This window comes from Ovis aries, chromosome 13 (assembly GCF_016772045.2).
Source record: "Ovis aries strain OAR_USU_Benz2616 breed Rambouillet chromosome 13, ARS-UI_Ramb_v3.0, whole genome shotgun sequence".
NCBI classification, from domain to species: Eukaryota; Metazoa; Chordata; class Mammalia; order Artiodactyla; family Bovidae; genus Ovis; species Ovis aries.
Genome location: NC_056066.1, coordinates 28372901 through 28397589, shown reverse-complemented (window position 1 = coordinate 28397589; position 24689 = coordinate 28372901). Strand labels below are relative to the sequence as shown.

Below are 24689 nucleotides of genomic sequence, written 5' to 3'. Positions count from 1 at the left end.
TGTATGCAGGTCAGGAAGCAACAGGTAGAACTGGACATGAAACAACAGACTGCTTCCAATAGGAAAGGAGTCAAGGCTGTATATTGTTACCCTGCTTTTTTAACTTATATGCAGAGTGCATCATGAGAAATGCTTGGCTGGAGGAAGCACAAGCTGGAATCAAGATTGCCGGGAGAAATATCAATAGCCTCAGATATGCAGATAACCACCACCCTTATGGCAGAAAGTGAAGAGGAACTTAAAAAGCCTCTTGATGAAAGTGAAAGTGGAGAATGAAAAAGTTGGCTTAAAGCTCAACATTCAGAAAACTAAGATCATGGCATCCAGTCCCATAACTTCATGGCAAATAGATGGGGAAAAAGTGGCTGACTTTATTTTGGGGGGGGGGTTCCAAAATCACTGCAGATGGTGACTGCAGCCGTGAAATTAAAAGACGCTTACTCCTCAGATGGAAAATTATGACCAACCTAGACAGCATATTTAAAGGCAGACACATTTCTTTGCCAACAAAGGTCCGTCTAGTCAAGGCTATGGTTTTTCCACTAGTCAAGTATGGATGTGAGAGTTGGACTATAAAGAAAGCTGAGTGCCGAAGAATTGATGCTTCTGAACTGTGGTGTTGGAGAAGACTCTTGAGAGTCCCTTGGACAGCAAGGAAATCCAACCAGTTCTTCCTAAAAGAGATCAGACCTGAGTATTCATTGGAAGGATTGATGTTGAAGCTGAAACTCCAATACTTTGGCCACCTGATGTGAAGAGCTGACTCATTTAAAAAGACCCTGATTCTGGGAAAGATTCAGGGCAGGAGGGAAAGGGGACGACAGGGGATGAGATGGTTGGATGGCATCACCAACTCAATGGACATGAGTTTGAGTAAACTCCGGGAGATGGTGATGGACAGGGAGGCCTGGTGTGCTGCAGTCCATGGGGTCTCAGAGAGTCAGACACGACTGAGTGACTGAACTGTGCTGAATGCATATATATGGATTCTAGAAAAATGGTACTGAAGACTTTATTTACAGGACAGCAATGGAGAAGCAGACATAGAAAATAGACCTATGGACATGGGGAGAGAGGAGGAGAGGGTGAAGTGTATGGAAAGAGTAACATTGGACGCTTACATTACCATATGTAAAATAGATAGCCAATGGGAACTTGCTGTATGGCTCAGGAAAGTCAAACGGTGGCTTTGTGTCCATCTAGAGGGGTGGAATGGGGCAGGAGATGGGAGGGAGTTTCAAAAAGGAGGGGATATATGTGTACCTATGGCTGATTCATGTTGAGGTTTGACAGAAAACAACAAAATTGTGTACAGCAATTATTCTTCAATAAAAAATTTTAAAAAGATGGTAAAGCATTTAAAATTGCTATATTGCTCTATTCCAATTAAAATTTTTTTTAAAAGTTGTACAAACAAAGCACATTTGAATGCTCAAATGGAAAAGCCAGGAAATGTTGCATCGAGGCTGTAACTCTTGATATCGAAATTTATGTAAACATATATACTTTCACCTGACCCAGTTTTTGCAGCCCCCGGACTTGCTTGGCCCCTATCATGGCCTCTGGAATTTAGCTCTTTGCTTGGTGGGGAGCCCAGCTGCTGTCACTGTCGTTTCACTTCCTAGCACAGCCTGCCATCCCAGGCTCCTCCAGAGTGGAGGCCAGACTTTGAGCCAGCTTCTATCATATACACTGAGGAAGGACCCTTAGCAGCCCCGGGGCCCAGGTCCCATTTGACTGACCCACAAAGGTGAAGGATGTCGTTTCATTTCTGGGCTCACATGTTATGCCTTTATGTGGATAGCTATCTGGAGGTCAGATAAAACTCTGAAATGTAAGGGAGTTCATGACCTCTACAGCCCATTTAGCCAACAAGGGTCAGTTGATGGACAGGAACAGGCTCGTAACCGCCCTCTCCCACTCTTTGATGGAGTGTGCCAGGGAATAAAGTCCTATGCCTGTGTGGTCTCCATTCCTCACTACTGAGGAATGTACTGTGAGCAGCTGTAAAGGTACCATGTAGTATCCACTCCCATCCCCTCCCATCTCCTTCACTCTTGCAGCCCTGAGATGACATATCCCAATAATGTCCTCACACTTGAGGCGTGTTGCTGGATCTGTTTTCTAGATTCTTTCTGTGGCAGGGATTCAGGGTTAGGTTTTCCAAGCAAAGTACAGAGAGAGGGAGGCAGGTGTGCTGAGGTCCGGTATCCGTGGTTGACATGCAGCCTCTCACCTGCAGGTGTCCTGCGCTTCTCCATACCAGGAATTCCTCAGGCTGGGCCAACTGTGGGATACACGACTCCCCTCCCTTGTCCACCAGCTACAATAGCGACAATAGTTACTCTTTTCCTTATGCTTTCTATAATTTCCAAGTATGTAATTCACATGGAATCATAAACCAGAAGTCATAAAAAATAAGTTCTATGTCTTCCCTTAAATTCCAACTCGGAAACAATGACATTCATGAAGCTGAAAGTAAACTCTCTCTGCTCTGTGATGCCTGAACCGTTTAGGCCACTTTATAGCATTTAGCAGACTGTCTTGTCTCGTAAATGATTCTTGGGTATCACTGCACCTACCAGATGAAAATCCCCTTGAAGGGAGAGATTATAATTGAGTTTTGTACCTTCTGCAAAGCCTATCACAGAATACAGCACGTAGTAGGTACTCAGCAATGATGAGTTGAATACACTTAGCAACCCATCCACAAGGTTAAGAGAACCTGTAAATACGTTCCTTAAATCATTACTATTATTATTATGGTTAATTTAAAATTCTTTTATGGAACCCACCAACAAATCTAAAATGTTCTGCTGTTGCTGCTGCTAAGTCACTTCAGTCGTGTCTGACTCTGTGTGACCCCATAGACAGCGGCCCACCAGGCTCCCCTGTCCCTGGGATTCTCCAGGCAAGAACAAATGTTCTGCAGATCAGTGCAAAGCCACACTCAGATCATACTGTGAATTTTCAAGCACCTGACAGTAGGGATTGATTCTCAGACGTTCCCAAGGTCAAGGACATTAGAATCCAATCCAACAATATGGAAGAGAGTTTTGACCCATTGGATCACCATAAGAAACTTTTTGTTCACTCCATTAATATTTCTGAGCACTTACTTTGTGCTAAGCATTGTGATGATCAAATAAATGCTTTTTAATGTATAAATTATGTAGGGGAAACAGCTGTACTCGTCCGTAGGAACATTTAAAGGTTATTGATTTCTTTCCCTCAATTTTTATTTAGAAAATTGATTTCCATGTTCCTATACTTCATACTGTGTAGTTAATTCCAAAGAATTTTATAGCCATTACAGCAGATGAATAAAGGGAGAAATCAGAAAAGGGCATGAGAAACTTGCCAGAAGTATTAGTAATTGCTATTTTTAGTTGAAAAGGTGGACTCCAGAAGAAGATATAAGCTTGGCAGTGCTCATAAAAAAGAAAAAAGGATGATCTAATTTTCTTAAATCTTTGACTCTGGGAAGCCTTTATACAATAAGCCTGGGCCGACTTCTTCTTCTTTTTTTCCATTGACATCTTCCTAGGCAAATGCTGCATGATATGATTTTCAAGGCTAATTTGCTTTTTTTGTCTTAAGCACTGTCCCTGGCTACAAATTATCCTTCCGAGCCTCCCTAAGATAGAGAGTCTCCTTCAAAATTCCTAACAGGCAGCCTGGTGGAGAGATGGGAGGGAAAGAAGGGAGGGAGGCAGGGAGGGAGGGAGGGAGAGAGAGGTAGAGGGTGTCTGTCTGCCGTGTACATGTGGTGCAGGCAGGGAGATCAGAACGCTCACAGAACAGGCAGTGTAATTACATGGCCCTCGGAAGTATGTTAGCCCCACGGGGAACTCGGCTTGCCTGTCTACTTGGGGAGGAAAAGTAGATTTGGGGATGGTGGAAGGGGTCAGTGCATAACTGACTTCCTGCTTGGTTCTGGTGAGAGCATCTGCTCATCTCCAGTGACTGCCTGATGCTCGTGGTCAGGCTCCGCTCTCTCGCTCCCAAAGACTTGATTTTGCAAAAGGGAACACACCTTTCTGCAGGAAAGAAGATTCTGACCAGACTGCGAGCGGTAGGTTGACATCCAGCTTGTTTATGCAGCAGAATTGCTGAGAGATGCAGAGAAGGCGGGGAGGGGAGGTTATTTGGGCTGCCTGATTTATCTGCAATAGGAAATGTTTTATTTTAATTGTCAGTTAAAAGAACAGTTGCTGCCTAGGCTCAGGTGCCAGTGAAGCATCTCAGCTTTTATATTTGTGTCTGATGTGGCTTCTGTGCTTGCACGGCTTAGGGAAGCTAGGCAGGGTTTACCTTTAAAAAACCTGCAGCTTCCTATTTTTCCTCTTTTTCTCCTCTCTCTCCCTAAGCAGAATTCCCACCCCTTCTTGCCAACATCTCCTTGACCTCCCCTGCCACCCCATGTGAAATGTGGCCACTCAGTGTCTTGAGCCCTTTTGCACCTGAGTCTGGATATTTTGCTGTTTTGCTGTAGGTTTCTGTGGATGCTCTGCAGTTGCCCAGGGCCCAGGCGGACTGAGTGTGCAGGAGGTTCGTGCATGGGAATCAGAGACCATGGCAGTGCAGCTGGTGCCAGACTCTGCGCTCAGCCTGCTGATGGTGAGTGCTCGGGAGGAGGTGGGGCCCGGGCAGCGCCCAGCTCCAGCCTCTCCACATCACACACCACACACTGTGGGCTGCTGCTCCCGCTGCTTCCGTAGCTGCAGACATGTTCAAAATCTCTGCTTTATCCCACACGCTGTTCTGAAATGATTTCTTGAGTAAAGTATCTCAGCCATGACAAAGCACTTCCAGGGAAAAGAAGCCTTAGATTTGCCATTTTAGAAACTTGTTGCTTAATGCTATTTTGAGAGATGAGTTTGCAAACAGGTGCTGAGAGCCTCCAGAAATAGATTCCCACCAACGCCTCCCCCTGGATCTCAGCATCCTCTCCCTGCCCCGCAACATGCATTTTTTTTTTCCAATCTAAATCAAGGTAATCAGGTTTGTTTATTTGTTTGTTTATGTCTTCTCGAGGCAACCGTATAATTTTTTGTCCACGGAGTGATGGAATAGGCCTTTCATTCCAGGTGCCCATGTGTGTACTCAGATTTCCCCATAAAAACAGCCCATGGGGTTGGCTTGTGGCCTTTTGTGGCACTTGGGCTGCAAAGCTGGAGAAAGCTTATCTCCCAACCACAAATGAGGAGATGGTGGCAAGCTCTGTATGGATCACTGACCTACTTTCAGCTGCTCTGTGATTTCTATTATGTTAAGAAGGCCTCTGCTCTTAGCATATTTAAACAAACAAGGTCAGTGGCATTGCCTTGTTTTTACTTGATCAACCTTTTGCTGGACTCTGGGTTCAGGGTTTGCTTCTCCTCTCCTGTGGCTCCACCCTCCTCCTCACCAAGTAGCCCACGTGCTCTGGGGATGCTGCTTCTGACGGAAGCAGCCCACATTAAGCTGGGTATGCGAATGGATGTCACAGTGACACAGGAAATTTTACATACAAAGCATAAGTACTTCTGCTGTGTGCATTGACCTCTCCTTTCCGATGGAGAAGGGGAGATGCTGCTTTTTGGAGACCTGGAGAATTCATTAAGACCACTTGGAAAATGAGCAGGCTGGGAGCCTGTCTCCTGGGTGGTGAGCCAGGTCAAGCTAGGAGACAGATTCCTTGGTTCTGCATTATCCCAAATGTGGTTTAGGCCACAGAGGTGCTTGAAATAATTGAGATCTCATGAGCCTCTGCTGGCTTCTTATGTCACTGGGGGAGAAGGATGGGAAAGAATGAATGTTGTTTTCTGGAGAAATTACCCTTTATACATTTTCCTTCCCTCATAACTTCTATTGTTTGGTGATGCTTTAGCCTCCATCGTCTACCCAGTGGCCACAGAAGTGGATGGTGGGGATGCTGAGTGTTTGTGACCGTGACAGGCACTGAAGTGGCAGGAGCTGTGAGGGCCAGGGTACTCCCAGGAAACTGAGAGGCTGGGTTATATGCCAGAAGAGTAGAGATGTGCGTGCTCACATGCCGGTATGCACATGTATATTATCTTATATTGTTTAAATAATACAGAAATAAATTCTGTATTGTGCTAATGCAAAGCAGAAACATGTTCTTAAGAAATGGCCTGCTTGCCTCCAGATTTCTGCTCTGAATTTTCTCCTGGGCTTCTGAGCACTGGGATATGTGTCTGTTTTCCTGAAGCCCTAAGGTTGCATCTTTAGTACCCAGACAGCTCAACATCCTGATCTAGCTGCTTCTGATACATACACACCCAGGTTCTCCTGTTCCTGGGGCTCCCAGATATTATGGTCACCAACCTGGAGGTCTCTGGAGCTCAGATTTTATCCTCCCTTTGTCAGCAGCCTCTGCCCTCAGATCTCTTCCCAGCACTCACCTCCTGCCCAGATAAAAGGACTGTGTGCACTTCTCGCTCAGAAGCATGGGGAAATAGCTCTTGACACCATGATGGACCATTAGATTAAAAAACCCTGGAGCATTGTGTGTAATCGGAGTCAATGCATGTTTTCTGGTTCATGTGTTGTTCATGGGAATTTTCCCCTATGGACTTCACTGCTTTTTTTCATCTTTAAGGGTAAAGCCTTAAAGCAATTGTTTCCCTGACCAACTACATGATGAGTCTCAAAAATTATAAGCAAGTCCACAAGGAAAGAAAGAAGGAAAAGAGGCCATTTAGCAGAGTTGCTTTGGCTGTGAGTTGAGGAAGGAAGCTATAAACATTATTTATTAGCTAATTGATCGGCCAATCAGTTCCCAGTATTTACGGAGTGCTCAATGACTAAGGGAAGAAGCATGATGTAAGATCAAGAATGGGAGGGCCCCCCCCCACCCAAACACCCAATCTGGGGGAAAGTCAATATCAGGAAGCCTGATTGCAATTCTGGTTCTGAGCCTTGGAGTCACTAGGCTGCAGGGAATCCAGGGGTGAGGGGAGGAAGGGGGAACATATGTCCACGCCCATTGCTTTTGGATAAGGAGGCGGCCAGAGGTTATATTCAGTGTAGCCTCTAACTGGTTCAGGGCAGAAGATGTTTATTTGGCAGTGGAAATGGCAGCAGAGTCTAGAGGTGGAGAACCCTGTGTTCTGTGCCCAGCTCTGCTATTCACTGGGTGATCCTGGGTATGTTGCTTCACCTCTCTGTGCCTTACTCTGAAGGGGTCTAAACTGAAGGGGTCATGCTCATCACCAGGATTCTTTACAACTCGGTTACACGTGATTTCAGACCACTCGAAATAGTATTAAATATTTAGAAGAGGGCTCCTAATGCTTTATTTAGCATCATGTCTTATTTGCACCTTTAGTGCTTTTGGAAATGTGTTCCCATCCATGTGTCTTTTATGCCAGGACAAGTATGTTTCATACTATTTGCTGGAATGGGTGAGCATTAGGATTCATTCATATTCTGCTGTCAGGAGTCCTACCCCAGGGAAGCCTGATTTATATTGTTGGACAAGAGCAGATGACTTTTGAGAAGTGCCTAGTTACCTTTGTAACATGGGGCTGGGTTTGGGCATCTGGGTGGGGTTCTGGGTTGTATTGTGGTGGGTGATGAGATTCCACACAAGATGAAGGTCCTCAACAACCAATAAAGGGTGATCTTGGAGAGGATGGGTACAGGTGGTGGGGACAGTCTCCCATGCTGTGAAAAAGCCCATCTTTGCAGAAAACTTGGGAAGCAAGAAAAGATATGCATTTGTCACACTGTTATGAGCTTTCAGCCTGATGTGAGTAATTGTAGAGCAGGAATCTCTTGGCTGTGTGTCATTTGCTGAAGTCATGTGAGTTTGGAACACACTAGAGCGGGTTCATTGATTATTTTGTAGTGACAGGATAGAGATACACAACCAAGGGGCTACCAAGATGGCATTATGACGTTTTAGCTTTGAGATTCTGAAAGCTAAGACACTAATTAAAATTATTTTTAATGTAAATTAGCCAGCTTGTCAATAATGCACATCATGCTTTTCTGCAAACAAAGAGTCTTTATATATATTATCTCATATAATCCCTTCAATAATTTTATTTTTAAGAGAAAATTGATAATCAGAATGTGGGAACCTGTCAGTGGTCACACAGCAGAAATTGATGGTGCAAAGTCTCAAAATGGAGGTCCCCTGACTCTTGAGCCAGTGCTCTGATACCATTTTAAAGCTTGAGAAATGGGCCACCAGGATCTTCTAACTTTGGATCAGGCCCTCAAGGGAGGCCTCACCTTGGAGCCCTTCTGCATTTTTCATGTTTCTAGGTGGGTAACCCTGTCTTCCTGGTTATCATTATTCTTTTCCATGTAGAGATGTAAAATCAAAAAGTGGTATACCACAAATATGACTCAAGACATCTGGTTTGACTCTAGCCAAATGAAGTATTTTTATATCCATCAAAGACTTGCTGTGTTTTCAAGGTCCCATTCTCTCAGACTCTGATTCTAAGAAATTTCCTTTCTAAGAGTCACATTTTACAATAGGAAAATTAAATATGTAAAAACTCTAATTCATAAGTCAGATGAGTTAGCATGTGATTATTCTCAATGAATGAAGAGTGTTAGTTAGACTATCCAGCAGGTTCTTTCCATTATAAAACTTTGATTTCATATTTCTGAAATTCTAATAGAGTCACTCCATGGTTTGTTTTAAATTGATTCCAGTTGATAATCTGCTGTCCTGTAGCTTTATTTTTCTCATTTCATTTCATTATAGACTCTTCTATCTTCAACCAGTTTCTTCATTTGGACATTTTCTTCTTATTTGCTCTGTCCAAAAAGAATAAAAACTGGTCACTGGCTTTAGTGGACTTATAATCTAATTGGAGAGACAAGATAGAGACATGTGGAGACTGTATTAGGCATTCACAGGATGACTTCAGAGAATGACATAAGAACTGTAATAATACAGTGCATAACCATTACCAAGTGAGCTCTGGGGTGTGCTGAGTTCAAAAGCCCTGGGGTGCACTGATTGTCAGAATGGAGGAACTGATTAAGTTAAATATAGTGTTGAGGAATGGATGTGTTGAGAGAGCAGATTCGAGGTGAGGAGAGTGATGGAATTACACTTAAATCTGTATTGTGTTTGGGCAATGGAAAATCAACTGGTTTGCATAGCGTGGCTATAGGTAACAAAGGGTTAAATGGTCAGGAGAGTAGATTGGGGTGTGACAACCAGTCCATTCTGAAGGAGATCAGCCCTGGGATTTCTTTGGAAGGAATGGTGCTAAAGCTGAAACTCCAGTACTTTGGCCACCTCATGCGAAGAGTTGACTCATTGGAAAAGATTCTGATGCTGGGAGGGATTGGGGGCAGGAGGAGAAGGGGACGACAGAGGATGAGATGGCTGGATGGCATCACTGACTTGATGGACGTGAGTCTGAGTGAACTCTGGGAGATGGTGATGGACAGGGAGGCCTGGCGTGCTGCGATTCATGGTGTCGCAGAGAGTCGGACACGACTGAGCGACTGAACTGAACTGAGCTGAAGTCCTAGTTCTGTTTGTTGTTGTTTAGTCACTAAGTTGTGTCTGACTGTTTGTGACCCCGTGGATTACAGCATGCCAGGCTTCCTTGTCCTTCACTATCTCTTGGAGTTTGCTCAGATCCATATCCAGTGAGTTGGTGATATTATCTAACCATCTCATTCTCTGCTGCCCTCTTCTCCTTTTGCCTTCTGTCTTTTCCAGCCTCAGGGTCTTTTCCAATGAGTCAGCTCTTCACATCAGGTGGCCAAAGTATTGGAGCTTCAGCTTCAGCATCAGTCCTTCCAATGAATATTCAGGGTTGATTTCCTTTGGATTGACTGGTTTGATCTCCTTGCAGTCCAAGGAACTCTCAAGAGTCTTCTCTAGCATCACAATTTGAAAGCATCAGTTCTTTGGTGCTGAGCCTTCTTTATGGTCCAACTCTCACATCTGTACATAACTACTAGAAAAACCATAGCTTTGACTATATAGGCCTAATTTTCGTCTAAATTTGACCAGTGACAGGTATCTATTCAGAATTTCTGATAAAACTATAGATTTTCACCAGACCCTAGTTGGTAAATGGCATAGAATAAAATTGAACTCTGCCTTGAGGAATCTTGCTCTTGAGTTAACAATAATCCTTATGTTTTTCAAAGTGCTTTTGCATTTGTTGTCTTGTCAGATGTCCTCTACAATTCAAGTGGGACAAGCACTCTATCATTCTTTTATATGATGAAGCTGAGACTCAGAGAAGTTTAAATGACTTGCCCAACATGAAATTGAAATATTACCCAGGTTTCCATGATAGCTAACTCATAAGTTTGAAAATGTGTTATTGACAACCTTTATGGAAATTCAAAGAATGATACAAAGTGTAGCCATCTAAAGCATTGTATATGAAATGGGACCATCTAAGCATGGGGCCAGGGATGGGGACCCTGGATGTGGTAGTCTACAGGTGTGACTGTTCATTTATCTTTCTGGCTTAAAGTAGAATAATTATGCAAAGTCTCTGGGAAATGTCTTGTCATTGTTACAACTAAGGCAGTAGCTAAAATCCTTCTTACACTCAATTGTCTAGTTTCTAAGGTATGATTTCCTAAAGGGTAAATCTGAAATCTTGATATCAGTAATTTTTGTCATTAATGTTTAATATATAAATTTATCTGTTCTCAGAAGATGAAATTTGAAATCAATGACAGACAAATCACTTCTCTCAGATCATTCTTTTTGAATATATATTGTTTTCATTTTATATCAAATCTGTCTCTCTGGTTGTGACAGAGACCTACTCAAACTAGCATCACAAAGAGAGGAAGATGTTGACCAATGCAATTTGGAAGACCAATGAATGACACGGCTCCAGGAAAAACTGGATCAAGGCCTTCGGGTGATGGCCTCAGGCCTGTTTCTCTGCCTCTCCCTGTGGCTCAATTCTACTTTGCTCTCATTGACTTCAGGCTCTGGAAGATTCTTCCTCCAGCAACTCTGGGATTATTTGTCCTTAGGAGTTAGTGAACCAAGCTAAATGAATAAGACATTTTTTTTTTTTTTACAAGTTCATCTGTTACCATCTATTTGACCCTGTTGGATAATAGGCTTTTCCTAGGACAATCACTGGGTCCAGGAATGTGTTCTTTGATCAAGCAGGTTGGCTTCTGTCTCTAGACCTGAGGTGAGGAAGGAGGTGGGTCAATTGGCTGAAAAATCCACCTGAATCACATGAAATGGGAAGGGCAGGTTCCAAAAGGAAAAGAACTCTCTGTAAGAGGGGAAGGGAGGTAGCAAGGCAAAAACAGTAGAAGTCCATTACAATGGGCATTGCACCCAGGTTACCATTATGGGAAGCTACAGAACTTTCCATGGAGGGAAAGCATTGGTGAACCCTAAATCATAGGTTCAGTTTCATTCAAAAAGATAAATGGGAAACCCCAATTGTCTAAATAGTTTATGCTGGGTTGAACAAGTCTCACCATCACTCAAGTGGGATAATAATAGCTACTATTAATACATAAGATTTGGAATAATTCAATGAGATGTGTATGCAGAGTACTTAGCACTATTCCTGGACCAAAGGTAATGTACAGTAAGTCCAGCTATCCCTAAGTATCCCTGGGAGGTTAGTTTCAGTACCCCAGTGGAAACCAAGGTCCTCAAGTTCCCTGTATAAAATGGTATAGAATTTGAGTATAACCTACCCACATCCTCCCAGGCACTTTAAATCATCCCCTAGGTTACTTATAAGACCTCATACAATGTAAATGCTATGTCAACAGTTGTTATGCTGTATTGTTTAGGGAATAATGACAAGAAAAGAAATCTGTGCATGTTCAGCTCAGACATAAATATCGTAGGCCTGACTATAAGAGCATGTCAGCAACACTATAATATTATTAGGGATTGCTTTCACTTAATGATCTGAAAGAGAAATACATAGCATAAAACAGAATATTTAAAATACAAGTAGAAAATATAATTATAAATATATAAAATATAAACGTATTCTCTCTCTCTCATACAGACGCACGGACCCAAACCCTGGCTCTTCTCTCTCTCTCTTTTTTTTTTTTTCGGCTGCACAGTACAGCATGTAGGATCTTAGTTCCCTGACTGTGGAGCAAATCTGTGTCCTCTGCATTGGAGTTACAGATTCTTAACCACTGGACCAGCAGGGAAGTCCCTGGTCCTTTTCTGTTGCGAACCCTTGTGATGATGATGGTGATGGTGATGTTTGCTATATGATGCCTACAGTGTGGATGCGGTGAGATTACAAGATGTGGGCTCTAGGTAAGTGGTGAGACATCAGGCTAACTTGAACCGTCTCACAGAATGTCAGAAGGATCATCTGCACGGGAAGAACTGGGTTCCCCTGGTAGATGTTGATGCTGTGGAGGGGGTCAGGGGTATTGGCGTCAGGATCTGTAGAGTTTGAGGGCTCAGGATCTTCAGGCATCAAAGGCTGAGGTTCCACAGTTGCAGATGCTTTAGTAAGCAGCGTTGTTATTAGAAGCTGGGTTTTTTTTGTTTTCGTTTCCTTTGCATCAGCAAACAAATCTAGTGGTGTTTGTAAGAGTGTTGTTATTACTCTGGTGACACAGAAATGTTGTTCCATCTAAAGACTGTGCTCAAGAATCATATCCTTTAAAAACATTTGTGCCTGTTGAAAGTCTGCTTCAAATTTTTCAAGTGTCCAAACTGATGGCTCTGCCTCCTTTAAATATTCTGCATCACCACCACCATCATCATCACCTTTGAGGATTTCAGCATGTCTTCAAGTTCCTTATTGGTAAGGGTTCCTCTGTGTTCTTCTACATGTTTCTCAACATCACCCATGATGATGTCAGAGAATTCTTTCCCACCAATTTCCCTTGCAGTGTTCAAGGTGTTCCTGACTTGCATCAAGAGCAGGGAAGCTCCTGAAATCCCTGCCTGCCTCACTCCATAATAGCATCCAACACGCATTGATTGGCTCTGGCTTTAGGGCATTGACAGACCTCTGTAATTGTGAAGTGCTTCCATAAATCAGAGATGCTGCTGTCAGCTTGACATCAAGGGTACCACAGATCCTCCTGAAGGTGAGGGGGGTATATGTCACCTTTGTGCACTTGATGATGCCTTGATCAAGGGGCTGCGGCAGTGATGCAGTGCAGGAGGTGGAAACATCACCTCCGTATTCTCAGCAGGAGAAGCAGAGATTGGGGTGGCTGGGAGCCAATGAAATGTCAGTTACAAGAAAGATTGTGAATGGCAGTGCCTTCTCTTCGAAGTGCTTCTTCCTTTTAGGAATGAAGCGCTGATGGAATCATTCCAAGAGCAAGATGGCCATTACCCAAGCCTTCTTGTTGTGGTGCCAGAACAAGTGCAGGTAGTTTTCGGTTTGGTGCTTAAGGGCTTGGGGATTGTTTGCTCATTTGCTTTTGTGAACTGCTGTGTTGCCACATGGCACCAGAGTGAGGTGATCTTTTCAGACTTGGAGCCCCGGGGCTCTTCTGGCACTGGCATTCATGGATATAGGTGTGATTGGGGATCATCCTCCAGAACAAGCCTGGATCATCACAACTGAAGGCTTGCTCTGGACAGAAGCCTTTCTCTTCTCTTCTGTGAGTCTCCTGAGCTCTTCTGGTAACCGTGATGCTGCCTTGACATCAGGCCATGTGGGTTCTCCCGTGATCTTTAAGTTCTTGAGGCTGTAGCACTATGCATAGCTAGTCACCCTTCCCTCACTAGCTTTAAAGTCCATCTTCTCAACCTCCTCACAGTAGTTCTCGTGCAGACTTGTGCTTTCTCACACATCATTTTGCCATCAACAGGGACACATTTCTGTGACATGTCCTCAAGCCACCTTTTCTCAGTCTTTGCAAGCACTTTGTCACCAACCAGAGAGACCTCATTTGCCATTGTAGGGCAGCACACTCTGCTATGGATTTCAGCTGCTTTCTGGTTTATTGCTCAAATGTTGGATTTAAACTTATCGACTCTATGGCCCACTTTGGCAAGTGGCACGCCACTTTCTAAAAGATATAGGATTTTCACTTTTTCATCAAGAAACAGCCCTTTATGCTGTCTTAGACTTCAAGGGGTGACTTTGACCACTTACTTGCTTTGTAGGAGTCATTTTTTTCACAGAAAGAAAGGGTGCACAAAACATAACAATGCATAAATAACACATGAGGTTGAACAAGGCTTATTCAGGGAGTGCTGGGGAAAGACTGAGGATCTGAGAAGGTAGATGCTCCAGCAGGGAATACCTACCTACACATCACTTTATTCAAGTGTATTCAGTATAGTGCTCAGAATATGGCTAATTTAAGTTTTGCTTTTTTAAGCTTTCTGGAATTTTCTTCCCCAATATTTTTGACCCATGTTTGGTTGAATTGTAGGGGGATGCATAACCTGTGGATACAGAGGACCAACTATATTAACAGTTGCTTGCTTTATCTTAAAATAATATGAAACAACCATCCACCCAAACTCATCTCATTTTATTCCTACAGGAGCCAGAATCAACCTAAAAGAAAAAATCACCCAATTCTCTCTTTCTGTAACGCAGTCTCTGGACAATCAGTGACCACTTTTGGACAATCAGCCAATGGTTTTAGAAAAACTGATGCTCTGATGGTCAGGTGAACCATTCTAGTCAAATTTAAATTTACATTCCTGTCTTGAATAACTAACAATTTTCTTACCCTCTGAGGGGAGGTGATTAAAATATGGACTGCAATATGTTCTCTCTGGCAAGTGCAAAATGCCCACCATCCAGGCCTGGTACACATGACTGGGCAGCTATTAGTGCATCTCTGCTAAAAATTAATTGCGCGGCTGCTTTGCAAAGTTTAATGGCAGTGTGGAGAGCGTATGGTCCTGGTGCAGGTAGCAGTTTCTCATTGAATTCTCTGCCAAAATAGGAAATCTAATGGAACATATGGTATGTGGCCTGGTTGTAATCAAAGGTCCTGAAAAGATGCTTGACTAAGATCGTGTGGTACATACTGAGTAGGACACAATTCCAGTGTCGGGGTAAAAGTGACCTGCATCTCATGTTGCGTAGTGATGAGTGTGCTCTATAACCCTGGATATTGACTTTTTGGTCTCGCTGTTTAGACCTAGAGAAGCAATTTTCCTGAGCAGTAGAGACACTTCCTGTTCTCAGAAACGTCAAGCACAACCATGATTTTAATTTTCATTTTACATTCTTGACTCTCTGGTGGTATCTGTGGCTCAGGCTTGCCCCCAAGCTCCTCATGATTACCAAATCAAATGCTTATCGATTTATTCTTTTGCATATCCTGCAGGTACCTCAGACTCAAATCACTCCAAAGAGGACTTATGTTCTACTCATAGTCTGCACATCTTGGTGAAAGCATCATTTTTCTCTGTCATCTCAGAATTCACCTTTGACTCTTTCTTCTCCCTCATCCCCCTTGTCCAGTTATCTCCAGGTCCTTGTACTTCTGCTTCCTTTTCTTTTTCCCTATCTGGATCTTCCTCCCAATCCTCCCCCACTCCCACCACTGTTTAATAAGTCTGTAATCTCATGTACCTCGGTTACCTGCAGAGCCACCTACCTGGTCTTCCTGCTTCCGTCAGACACAGAATACTCCTTGAATTTGTCCACTTTGCTCTTTTCTCATGCTGCCTCTTCATCCCTCTGCACATTTACAAAAGAAAGGTCTACTTTCTAGACCTAATATCCTCTGATTATACCCAACTACACACAGAATAAGGCTCAAGCTTTTCAGTATACCATGTTGGTCACTTCAAGTTCTGGCCTCTGCTCACCTACCTGGCCTTATGTCCCACTGTTCCCTCCACCAACCTTCAAAATTCCTGTTAGCAGTTGCATGACATGTTCTTTCCACTATCTGGAGTCTCATTCTTTTAGTTTCCCCTTTATTTCATTCATACACACACACCCCACACAATTTTTCTATCATCTCATTTATTGGTAACACTGCTGTATAATATTTGACTTTTGTATCTATTTTCCTTAATAGAGTGCGAGCCCGTCAAAAACAGAATAACTGTCATCTATTCATTCAACAAATATTTACTGAATACCTACTAGTTTCCGGACAGCTTTAATGGAAAGGGTGCAGCAGAGAACAAGCTGAATGAGGCTGCTTCTGTCCTTGAGATTACATTCTCTGGGGGGAGATTTAAAAAATAAATATATTGAAAATAAACAGAAATGTACATGTTTAAGAGCCCTACTGGGAATGTAAAGCAATCATGGAGAGACATTTCTCTAGCTTTAGAGTAGGTGATCAAGGAAACCTTCTCAGATTAGGTGACTTTTCAGCTAAAGAGCAGTTGGTAACAAGGAATCAATGGTTGGAAGCTATGGGCTAGGCTTTTCATCCAAAGAAAAGGCTATAGGACCAGACGGAGTTTAGCAAGCCCCAGTGCCTGACACTGCACTCGGTAAATTGAGTAGATTAATGTCTGGATCGAACGCTTCCAAGCATTAGCACTGGGCCAGGCTCTGGGAGGAATCTGAGGTAAGTACATAGTCCTTATCCAGAGCTTAAATCTCATTATAGAAGAAGAATTACAGAAAACAATGAGGTACCACTGCATGAAAGGAAATGGCCCCAAATTAATGGGTGTGGTGCCAACATGTTGGAAGGAGTTCAGAGGCATGTGGCTGTGGTCAGGGGGACGGGAGAGTGAAGAGTAGAGATCTAGCTAAGACAGAATCTGTGGAAGAAAAGAACATCAAGTCATGTCAATGGTGCGTTTCACCCCTAGTTTTATTGTGATATAATTGGCGTACAGTGTTGTAAAGTTTAAAGTGTACAATATGTTGATTTGATGCAGTTATATATTGGAGAGTGATGACCACCATAAAGAATTCATCCACCAAATGGACAAATTCATTAACTAACTCTTCCTTCTTGCCATATAATCACCAGCTCATTTTTGTGATAAGAGCATCTAAAATCTACCCTCTTAGCAACTTTTGAGTATGTAATACCTCACTAACTGTAGTTACCAAGCTGTACACTAGATCTCCAGAATTTATTCACCTCCTAACTGGAAGTTTTTACCCTTTGATCAACATCTTGCCTTTTCCCTCATCGCAGCTCCTGATAACTTCATTCTACTCTTCGTTTCTGTGAGTTCAGTTTTCTTAGTTTTCATGTATTAGTGAGATAACACAGTAATGTCTTATTCTTTCTGGCTCATCTCACTTAGCAAAGTGCCTTCAAGGTCCATCCATGTTGTTGCAAAGGCAGGATTTCCTTCTTTATATGACTGAACAACATTCCATTGCATATATATTCCATATCTTTTTTATCCAGTCATCTGTTGATGGGTGCTTACACTGTTTCCATGTCTTGACTAATGTACATATAGTGCTGCTGTGAACATGGGTGTTCTCACAGATATCTCTGTGAGATCTTCGTTTCATTTCCTTTGGATAAATACCCAGGAGTGGAATTGGGGTATATTTATTTTTGATGGGAGAGGGTAAAGAGAAGGTATCTTCCCAGCAAAAGGAACAAAATGAAGAGGGAAATTCAGGAGGAAATGATTATAAATGGCCAAGCATGGAAAGGGGATAATGGCAGAGGTGGGGATGTGAAGGAGGGATTGGTCAGGAGCCAATGGTCTAAATGAAGGAGAGGACTTGGAGGAGGAAGAAAGCTGGTGAATCGAGTTGGGACCAGATAAAGGAAGATGCTACAAATGCTTCAGTGAGCACCTGGAGTGGAATCAGGGGCACTTAAGAGCCTGCCTTGGGTGGGGACTGACTTAATGATTGTGGGGGTGGAGAAGTTCAATCCGGAGGTGGCATGCAGGGTGCACTGGGGAGATGGAAGGGAAAATTCAGGTTAGAGTCATTTTCACCAGTTCAAGGGAGGGGGATGAAGAGGCAGCATGAGAAAAGAGCAAAGTAGACAAATTCAAGAACTGTCCTAAAGGCAGCATCCTCAGGACTCTCCGATGGATTGACAGTAGGGGCCACACACAGGGAGAAGTAGCCAAGTTGACAGAATGTTGGCTGTTGGAGCTGCAGGGAGTGGAGACACAGAGGAACAGCTTCCGGGTGGGAAATTCAATATGAAGAGCAGGCTGCAATTAACTTAGCAGTCTGAGTGGAATGTGCTGAGGTAATAATAAGATTTTCCAGCAGAGATATATGATGGGTAGCTGGAGATGCTGGTCCCTTTAGGTCCGGGATTAGATGTGAAGGGGTAGAACTTGGAGTGAGACCAGAAACTCAGGAATCCTGAAGAAAGACTGTAGGGAGAGAAGAACAGGAGGTCAAGCCTGTGAAAGGGAAATGCCAGCAGATGTGGTTAGAAAGAGTTCATATTACCTTGGTATATGAGGCCACCTTTGGACCGTATCAATGTTACCTTGACTGCAAAATTAATTTTTCTTGTGTTAAATATACCACATGGCCTCATTGGAGCAGCCAAGGAGCTTTTTTTGCTAGATGTTGGTTAAATGCAGTTCCATTAGATGACTGCACTTCGTCAGATTTTTGTAGTGCATGACCGAGCTGGGAGTGTACATAAGCAAACTATTACTAAACTTCACAAAGCAGCTGATGTGTCTGTCGTGTGTGTGTGTGTGTGTGTGTGCACGTGTATTCCAATTATACTGCTGCATACAACTATCTCACACTGTGTGACTTAATGCAATCTTTTTATTGTGCTCACCAATTCTATGGGTTACAAGTTCTAACAGTTGATGATGGGAATGGCTTGTCTCTGCTCAAGTGTCTGGAGCCTTGGCTGGAAAGAGTCAGTCTGGTGTCACTGAATAGGTGGAGTCTGGCATCTCCTGGAGGTGTCTCCACTTACATGTGGTGGTAGTGATGTTGCTGTCAGCTGGACCACAGCTGGTTGTGTTGACTACAGTGATTGTCCAGGGCCTCTCCCTAAGGCTTGGGCTTCCTCACAACATGGCTACTTCCAAATAGTTGCACTGCTTACATGATGGCTCAGTACCCAGAACCAAGTATCTGAGCTAACAAGGCAGAGCTGTGTGACCTCTGGGGACCCAGCCTCAGTGGTCACAGAGACCAACTTCTGCTGAATTTTCTTGGTTGCCAGAAGTCACTAAGGCTAGACTCAGAGGAGAGTCTAATCCTAAATGGAGAGGCTGAGCCCCCACCTTTTGATGCAAACATGTCAACATATTTTAGGATGTGTTTAAAAGTCACCACAGCGTGTGTTCATTCTTTGTAATCTAATTGCATGTTCCTTGAGGGTCTTTTACTTGTATTACACACAACTTGTCTATGGAATTTTGCTCCATAAATATTTATTGATGGAATGGTAGATTGATATCTAAATAAGCCATTTATTTATTTATTGCCTGTTAGCAAAGAGTTGCATTTGACTTTTCAGGTTTTTATCAAAACTCTAAATATCTGAAGAGTCACAAGTGTTTCATGCTTCTATGTTGTACCTTCAAAGACTGTCCAGAGAATGCATGAGTCATGAAGCATGTCAAGATCTCTGGGCTCTACCCCAGATTTTAGTCCCCACTGAGGACTGGGAGCTAAAATTGCAATAGTGGTGCTTCCTTCACGTGCTTGGTGTTTGGACTCCTAATTTGCTTTGTGTCTTTACTGCCATGTGTCAGGGTAAAAGAAGGGATGTAGCTTGGTGTTAGGACTGAAATACCTTTTATTTTTCCCCTCTTGAAGAATGTGAGCATAATTGAGTCATAATGAACATGGCTAAGGTCATTTCCCAGGGATTAATGACAGGGAGAATGTGTTCATGGCCTGAGGCTTAGTCTTCGGTCATTAACCTAGTTGGTCATTAATATTGTCCAGGAGTGCTTTATGTTAGGCCATTACAATCACTGCCATATGCCGCTACGATCGGGGACGTGAACATTACCTGTGTCAACAACTATTTGCTACCTCCCCATTCCCCATGATTACTGAGCCAAGCAGTAATACACACTCCAAAACCATGAAGCACCAAGGGCAGGAAAATCTGAAGCTTCCCTTCCCCCCTCACCCCTTCTCCCTCCTCCCTTTCCCTCCCTGCTTCTTCCCTTCCCTTCTCTGTTAAAAATGTTTATGGAAGGAAGCACTTAGGTAAATTGCTAGGATATAGGAATAGATATGTAAATACCACCTGGTCCCTGCTCTCAAGAAGTTTAGAGTTTTGCTGGAAATGTCAATACGCAAATAATTTCAACCCAGCAAGTTAATGTTATGACAGAGAAACCATCAACGTGTTGCAGAACGCAGGAGCACGGAGTAGGAACCTCTAAAGGGCACTGATGTCTAAGGTGAGTTTTGAAGGATTAGGGATGGGAGGTGGACGGTGGTGTTGGGAGCTCCAGATATAGGGAACAGTGTACACAAATACAAATGAGAGAGCTGTATGTGTCAGCAACTATGTGGCATTTGGGTATGGGAATAGTAAGAGGGGATGGCAGAGATGAGATCAAGATCCTGGCTAGGCATGGACACAGGCTGTTTTCTGAACAAATGGTAAGGAGTTTGAACTTGAAACTTACTAAGGGTCACTAATGATTATAAACATGGGATGATGTGCTCTAAGTTGGGATGCAGGAATATCACTTAAGAAGTAGTACAGAGAATGGATAGAAAGAAGAAGTTACCAGAGGGGAGGGAACCTGGGTAAGAAGATATGGAAATCATCCTGTTGACAGTCCAGTTGGACAAATGCCAGGCCAGTGGGGATGGGGGAGGGGGATAGACTCATGGGCCACTGAAGTGGAAGGCAGAGATGGGTGCTTCGTCCTGACTCCCACTAATAAAATAAATACTCGCCTCAACTTACAGTAGGCTTACAGTAGGAAATTCTGTAGTTCAGATATCAAGTCCAAAGGTAAAGTCATTACCAGACTCTGATCCACCCCTACTCCTACCTCCTCTGCTCTCTCTGCTCTGTCTGCAGGCTGACTTCCCTCACATGGTCACAAGGTGGCTGCCAGCAACACCTGTTCAAGCCTAGGTGGAGAGAGGAAATGTTTTTCCTCAAAATAGGAACAATAAATTCTTCCTTTCTTTTTGAGAGCACCCACTCAGGTCATCTGAAGTCAAACACCAGTTGGCTTAAGCCTGGGATTATGAACTGATCACTAGCCAAGAGGCATGGAGTGAGCCTGCTTGGCTTGGATACATCAGTATTTATGCTGCATCTGGGAATGGGGTCAATTTCACATAAGAGGAAGAGAAGAAGGTGGGTGTGGTTGCTGCAGAGACAACAGTATCTATGACTAGAGCGCAGAAAAGGGCACTCAACCCTCCCACCCTTCCTTTGGGAGAACTGGAGGAAGAGAGAGGTCAGTATGTGGATTGTAAGTTTTTTGAGAGAAGGACATATGTCTCATTCACCATTGTTGATTTAGCTCTTATCTCAATGCCTGGCACATAGTAAGTGCTCAGTAAACATTTGTTGACTAAGTAAACTCATCTAGAAAGAGACAGTACCTGAGCTTGAAGGTACCGATCATGAGATGAAGTAGAGGAAGAATTTCAAGCAAAGTTAAAAGAATTTGCAACAGTAAAGCATCATACAGTTGCATCATACATTTCAGTGAAGTTAAGAAGTTTAGAATCACAGGCACGAAAGTCCAAGGCAGGGCAAGGCTGAGGATGATGTTAGAGAGTTAAGGAATGACCATATTCTGCTGAGGAGCTTGGGTCATCTCTTACAGAGAATGGAAGACACCTGACAAGTTTTAGACAAGAGAATGAAGTAATACCATGTGCATTTGTCTAGATCATTCTGCAAAGATGTGTAGAACATGAGCGAGACATGATAAGGTGAAATCAGCAGTTGATTAGTTTTTGATGGGATGTGTAGGCAGAGAGAGGAGTCAAGGATGACCTTAGGTCATTATGTTGGGTGAGGAGGCAGGGGGAGGTCACAAGGAAGAATAGATTTTAAAGGATTAATGATACTTCGTTTTGGATGGGTTCATGGGAGCCAGTGAAACATTATAGGGGAGGTGTCTAGCTGTGGTCAGGTGTTTGCGTGTGAATCAGGGAAGAGTTCTGGTTAGGACATGCATATTCAGAATTGCTGGTATTCAGGTGCCAGTTTGAACAACGTGAGAGAATGAATCCACCTGGGGAGTGTAGACTAGATGGAGCCGTGAGCCATGGGTGAGGCACTGAAAGGGTAGGGAGTGGGAAGAAAGCCCAAAGAAAGAGACAAAGAAAGTCAGGAAGGTGGAAGGAGGTCCAGGAGCATACGCTGTCTTGGATGACAAAAGAGTGGAGAGTTCGAAGGTAGACCGAGGATTGATGATTGAGGCCATCAAGTGAAGCAGAGAGATAAAGGAAAATAAAAAGTGAAACGTGTTTATTGTATTTGCCAATCAGGATGGCAGTGGTGACCTTATGGTGAGATGCTTCTTTGATGTGATAAAATCAGAAGCTAGGTTGCAAGTGAATGATGAGGGAATAGAAAGTAAGTAAATATACACAGAGAAGATATAGGTGAAGGCTAGAAGAGATGGTAACCTGAGGGGTGGGAGGAAACAAGGGAGGCATTTCAGAGATGGGGAAATCATAAGCATTGCTATGGACTCAATGAGAGAGGCTCAGAGAGACTGCAACATTAAAAGTGGAAGGGATTGGGGAGGGGATGTTGGCAATGACATGACCTCACAGTTCCAAAATGGCTGCTGCAGCTCTAACCATCACATCCCTCACTTCTGTGTCCAAAAGCAGAAAGAGGAGGAACAGTAAAGAGAGCACTCCTTGTGTCTCCTAATTTCTATCAAGGAGGAAAATTGCTTCTCCTCCCACACCCCCTCCTAAACTATTGACTGGGAACCTAAAACATGCATTTCCCGACCTCCCTTTTAGCTGGATTTCTGCATGTGATCTGGTTTCCATGAAGCAAGCTCTCTGGCACCAGACTTGGAGAAGTGAAGTGAATGAGTTGAAGTGGCTGTCATAGAGTTTCTGGCAAGCAAGAAGGCAGAGTGTTTGGTTCTTTGGGACCAACTGTTGTGGAGGTGCCAGTGTCTAGTCTTTGGTGTCAGAGGTGGTGGCTAAGTGACAGTCTGGGGTCTGGAGGTATGCTTTGTCATTACGTTTGGCTCTGCGGCGAATGATCTTGGTCAACTGGTTTTCCCATATATTCTTAAACTTCCGTGTGTGTGTGTGTGTGTGTGTGTGTGTGTGTGTGTGTGTGTGTGTGTGTGTGTTTGCATGTGTGTCTGTGCATGCGGGCATGCACACCTGTTCTCAGTCATGTCTGACTCTTTGCAACTGCATGGACTGTAGCCTGCCAGGCTACTTTGTCCATGGAATTTTCCAGGCAAGAATACTGGAGTGGGTTGCCCTTTCCTATTCCAGGGGATCTAAATTCCCTAATACTCTGTAATAATTTCCTTCCTGCTTAAGCTAATTAGAGTGGATTTTGTTGTTTGCAACAAAGAACCTGGAAGAACACACAAGACCCGCTCCAGCTGTAAGAGGGACTGGAAAAGGGAATCCCTGGATTTTTTATGTTCTTCTTAGAGAGCTGAAGTTTCAGGAAATGGCTGTTGTGTAGGGAACCAAAAGGATCTGCCAGAGATAAATGCGGACCCAAATAGGTTTTAAATAGAACAGACTGGGTAAGTGTTTTATTTGGTACAAGAGGTTTTTGGGGACCATCAAAATATTTAAAGTATAACCATCATTTTATGACAGTGGTTTATGTGAAATAGCCAATAGTACAAAAGCTAAATCTATTTCATTTCTGTTGTCTGCTGATAATAGCCTCTGAAACACCAGTCAGGTCACCATCTACCTTTGAGGGATGGCAGTTCCAAAATAGAATCCAAAGAAGGGAAGGTAGGAAGGAAGCAGGATTGTTTTTTTAAATAAATATTATAATCTTACTTATGATTATGTAGACACACAGGCAAGGTGGGCGTGGCAACCCATTCCAATATTCTTGCCTAGAGAATCCCCATGAACAGAGGAGCCTGGTGGGCTACAGTCCATGGGGTCGCAAAGAGTTGGCCACAGCTGAATGACTAAGTACACAGACACACAGACAGTATGGTTTTTTAAAATCTTGGTAGATACTTAACCATTTGAATCCTGGATCCAAATTCTTTTGACTATTAAAACCATTTTTTACAAATTAAGGTTATTTGGTTTTTATAAGTTTTTTAAAAATACAAATAACTTTATATGATTTTTGTAACTCATATATATATATTTTTTCACCCTCTGGGAAAAAATATATAACCTCCCACTCTGGTTCCTTAATCCTTTGGATTATTGTGTATCCTTCCAGAAATTGTCCATACAGATGCAATATCTTTACTTGTCAATCCCTATAGCATTATTTCATTCTTTTAAAAGAATATACAGTATTGTATGAATTATAGTTTATTTAATCAGTCCCTTCTTAGGCTATTTTCAACATTCTGTAATTACAAACTATCCTGCAGTGAAGATTCATGTGCATCCATCTTTGTGCAGATGGCTTTAATATTATTTTTGTTCAGTCACTCAGTCATGTCCAACTGTTTGCAACCCCATGGACTGTAGCACACCAGGCTTCCCTGTCCTTCACTGTTTCCCAGAGTTTGCTCAGACTTATGTCCATTGAGTCGATGATGCCATCCAACCATCTCATCCTCTGTTGCCCCTTTTACTGCCCTTAATCTTTCCCAGCATCAGGGTCTTTTCCAATGAGTTGGCTTTTTGCATCAGGTGGCCCAACTCTTGGAGCTTCAGCTTCAGCAT

The 24689-nt window shown here is 43.1% G+C and overlaps 1 protein-coding gene across 1 annotated transcript in view; it reads left to right on the top strand.

The window, feature by feature from the left end:
- Positions 1-3740: 3740 nt before the first annotated feature.
- Positions 3741-24689, top strand: part of FRMD4A (FERM domain containing 4A) — a 703559-nt gene continuing 682610 nt past the window's right edge. The window contains exons 1-2 of the mRNA XM_060397374.1: positions 3741-4075; positions 4496-4620. Coding sequence (XP_060253357.1) covers positions 4576-4620 — 45 coding nt within the window. The 5' untranslated portion in view covers positions 3741-4075; positions 4496-4575. The remainder of the gene's footprint in view (positions 4076-4495; positions 4621-24689) is intronic.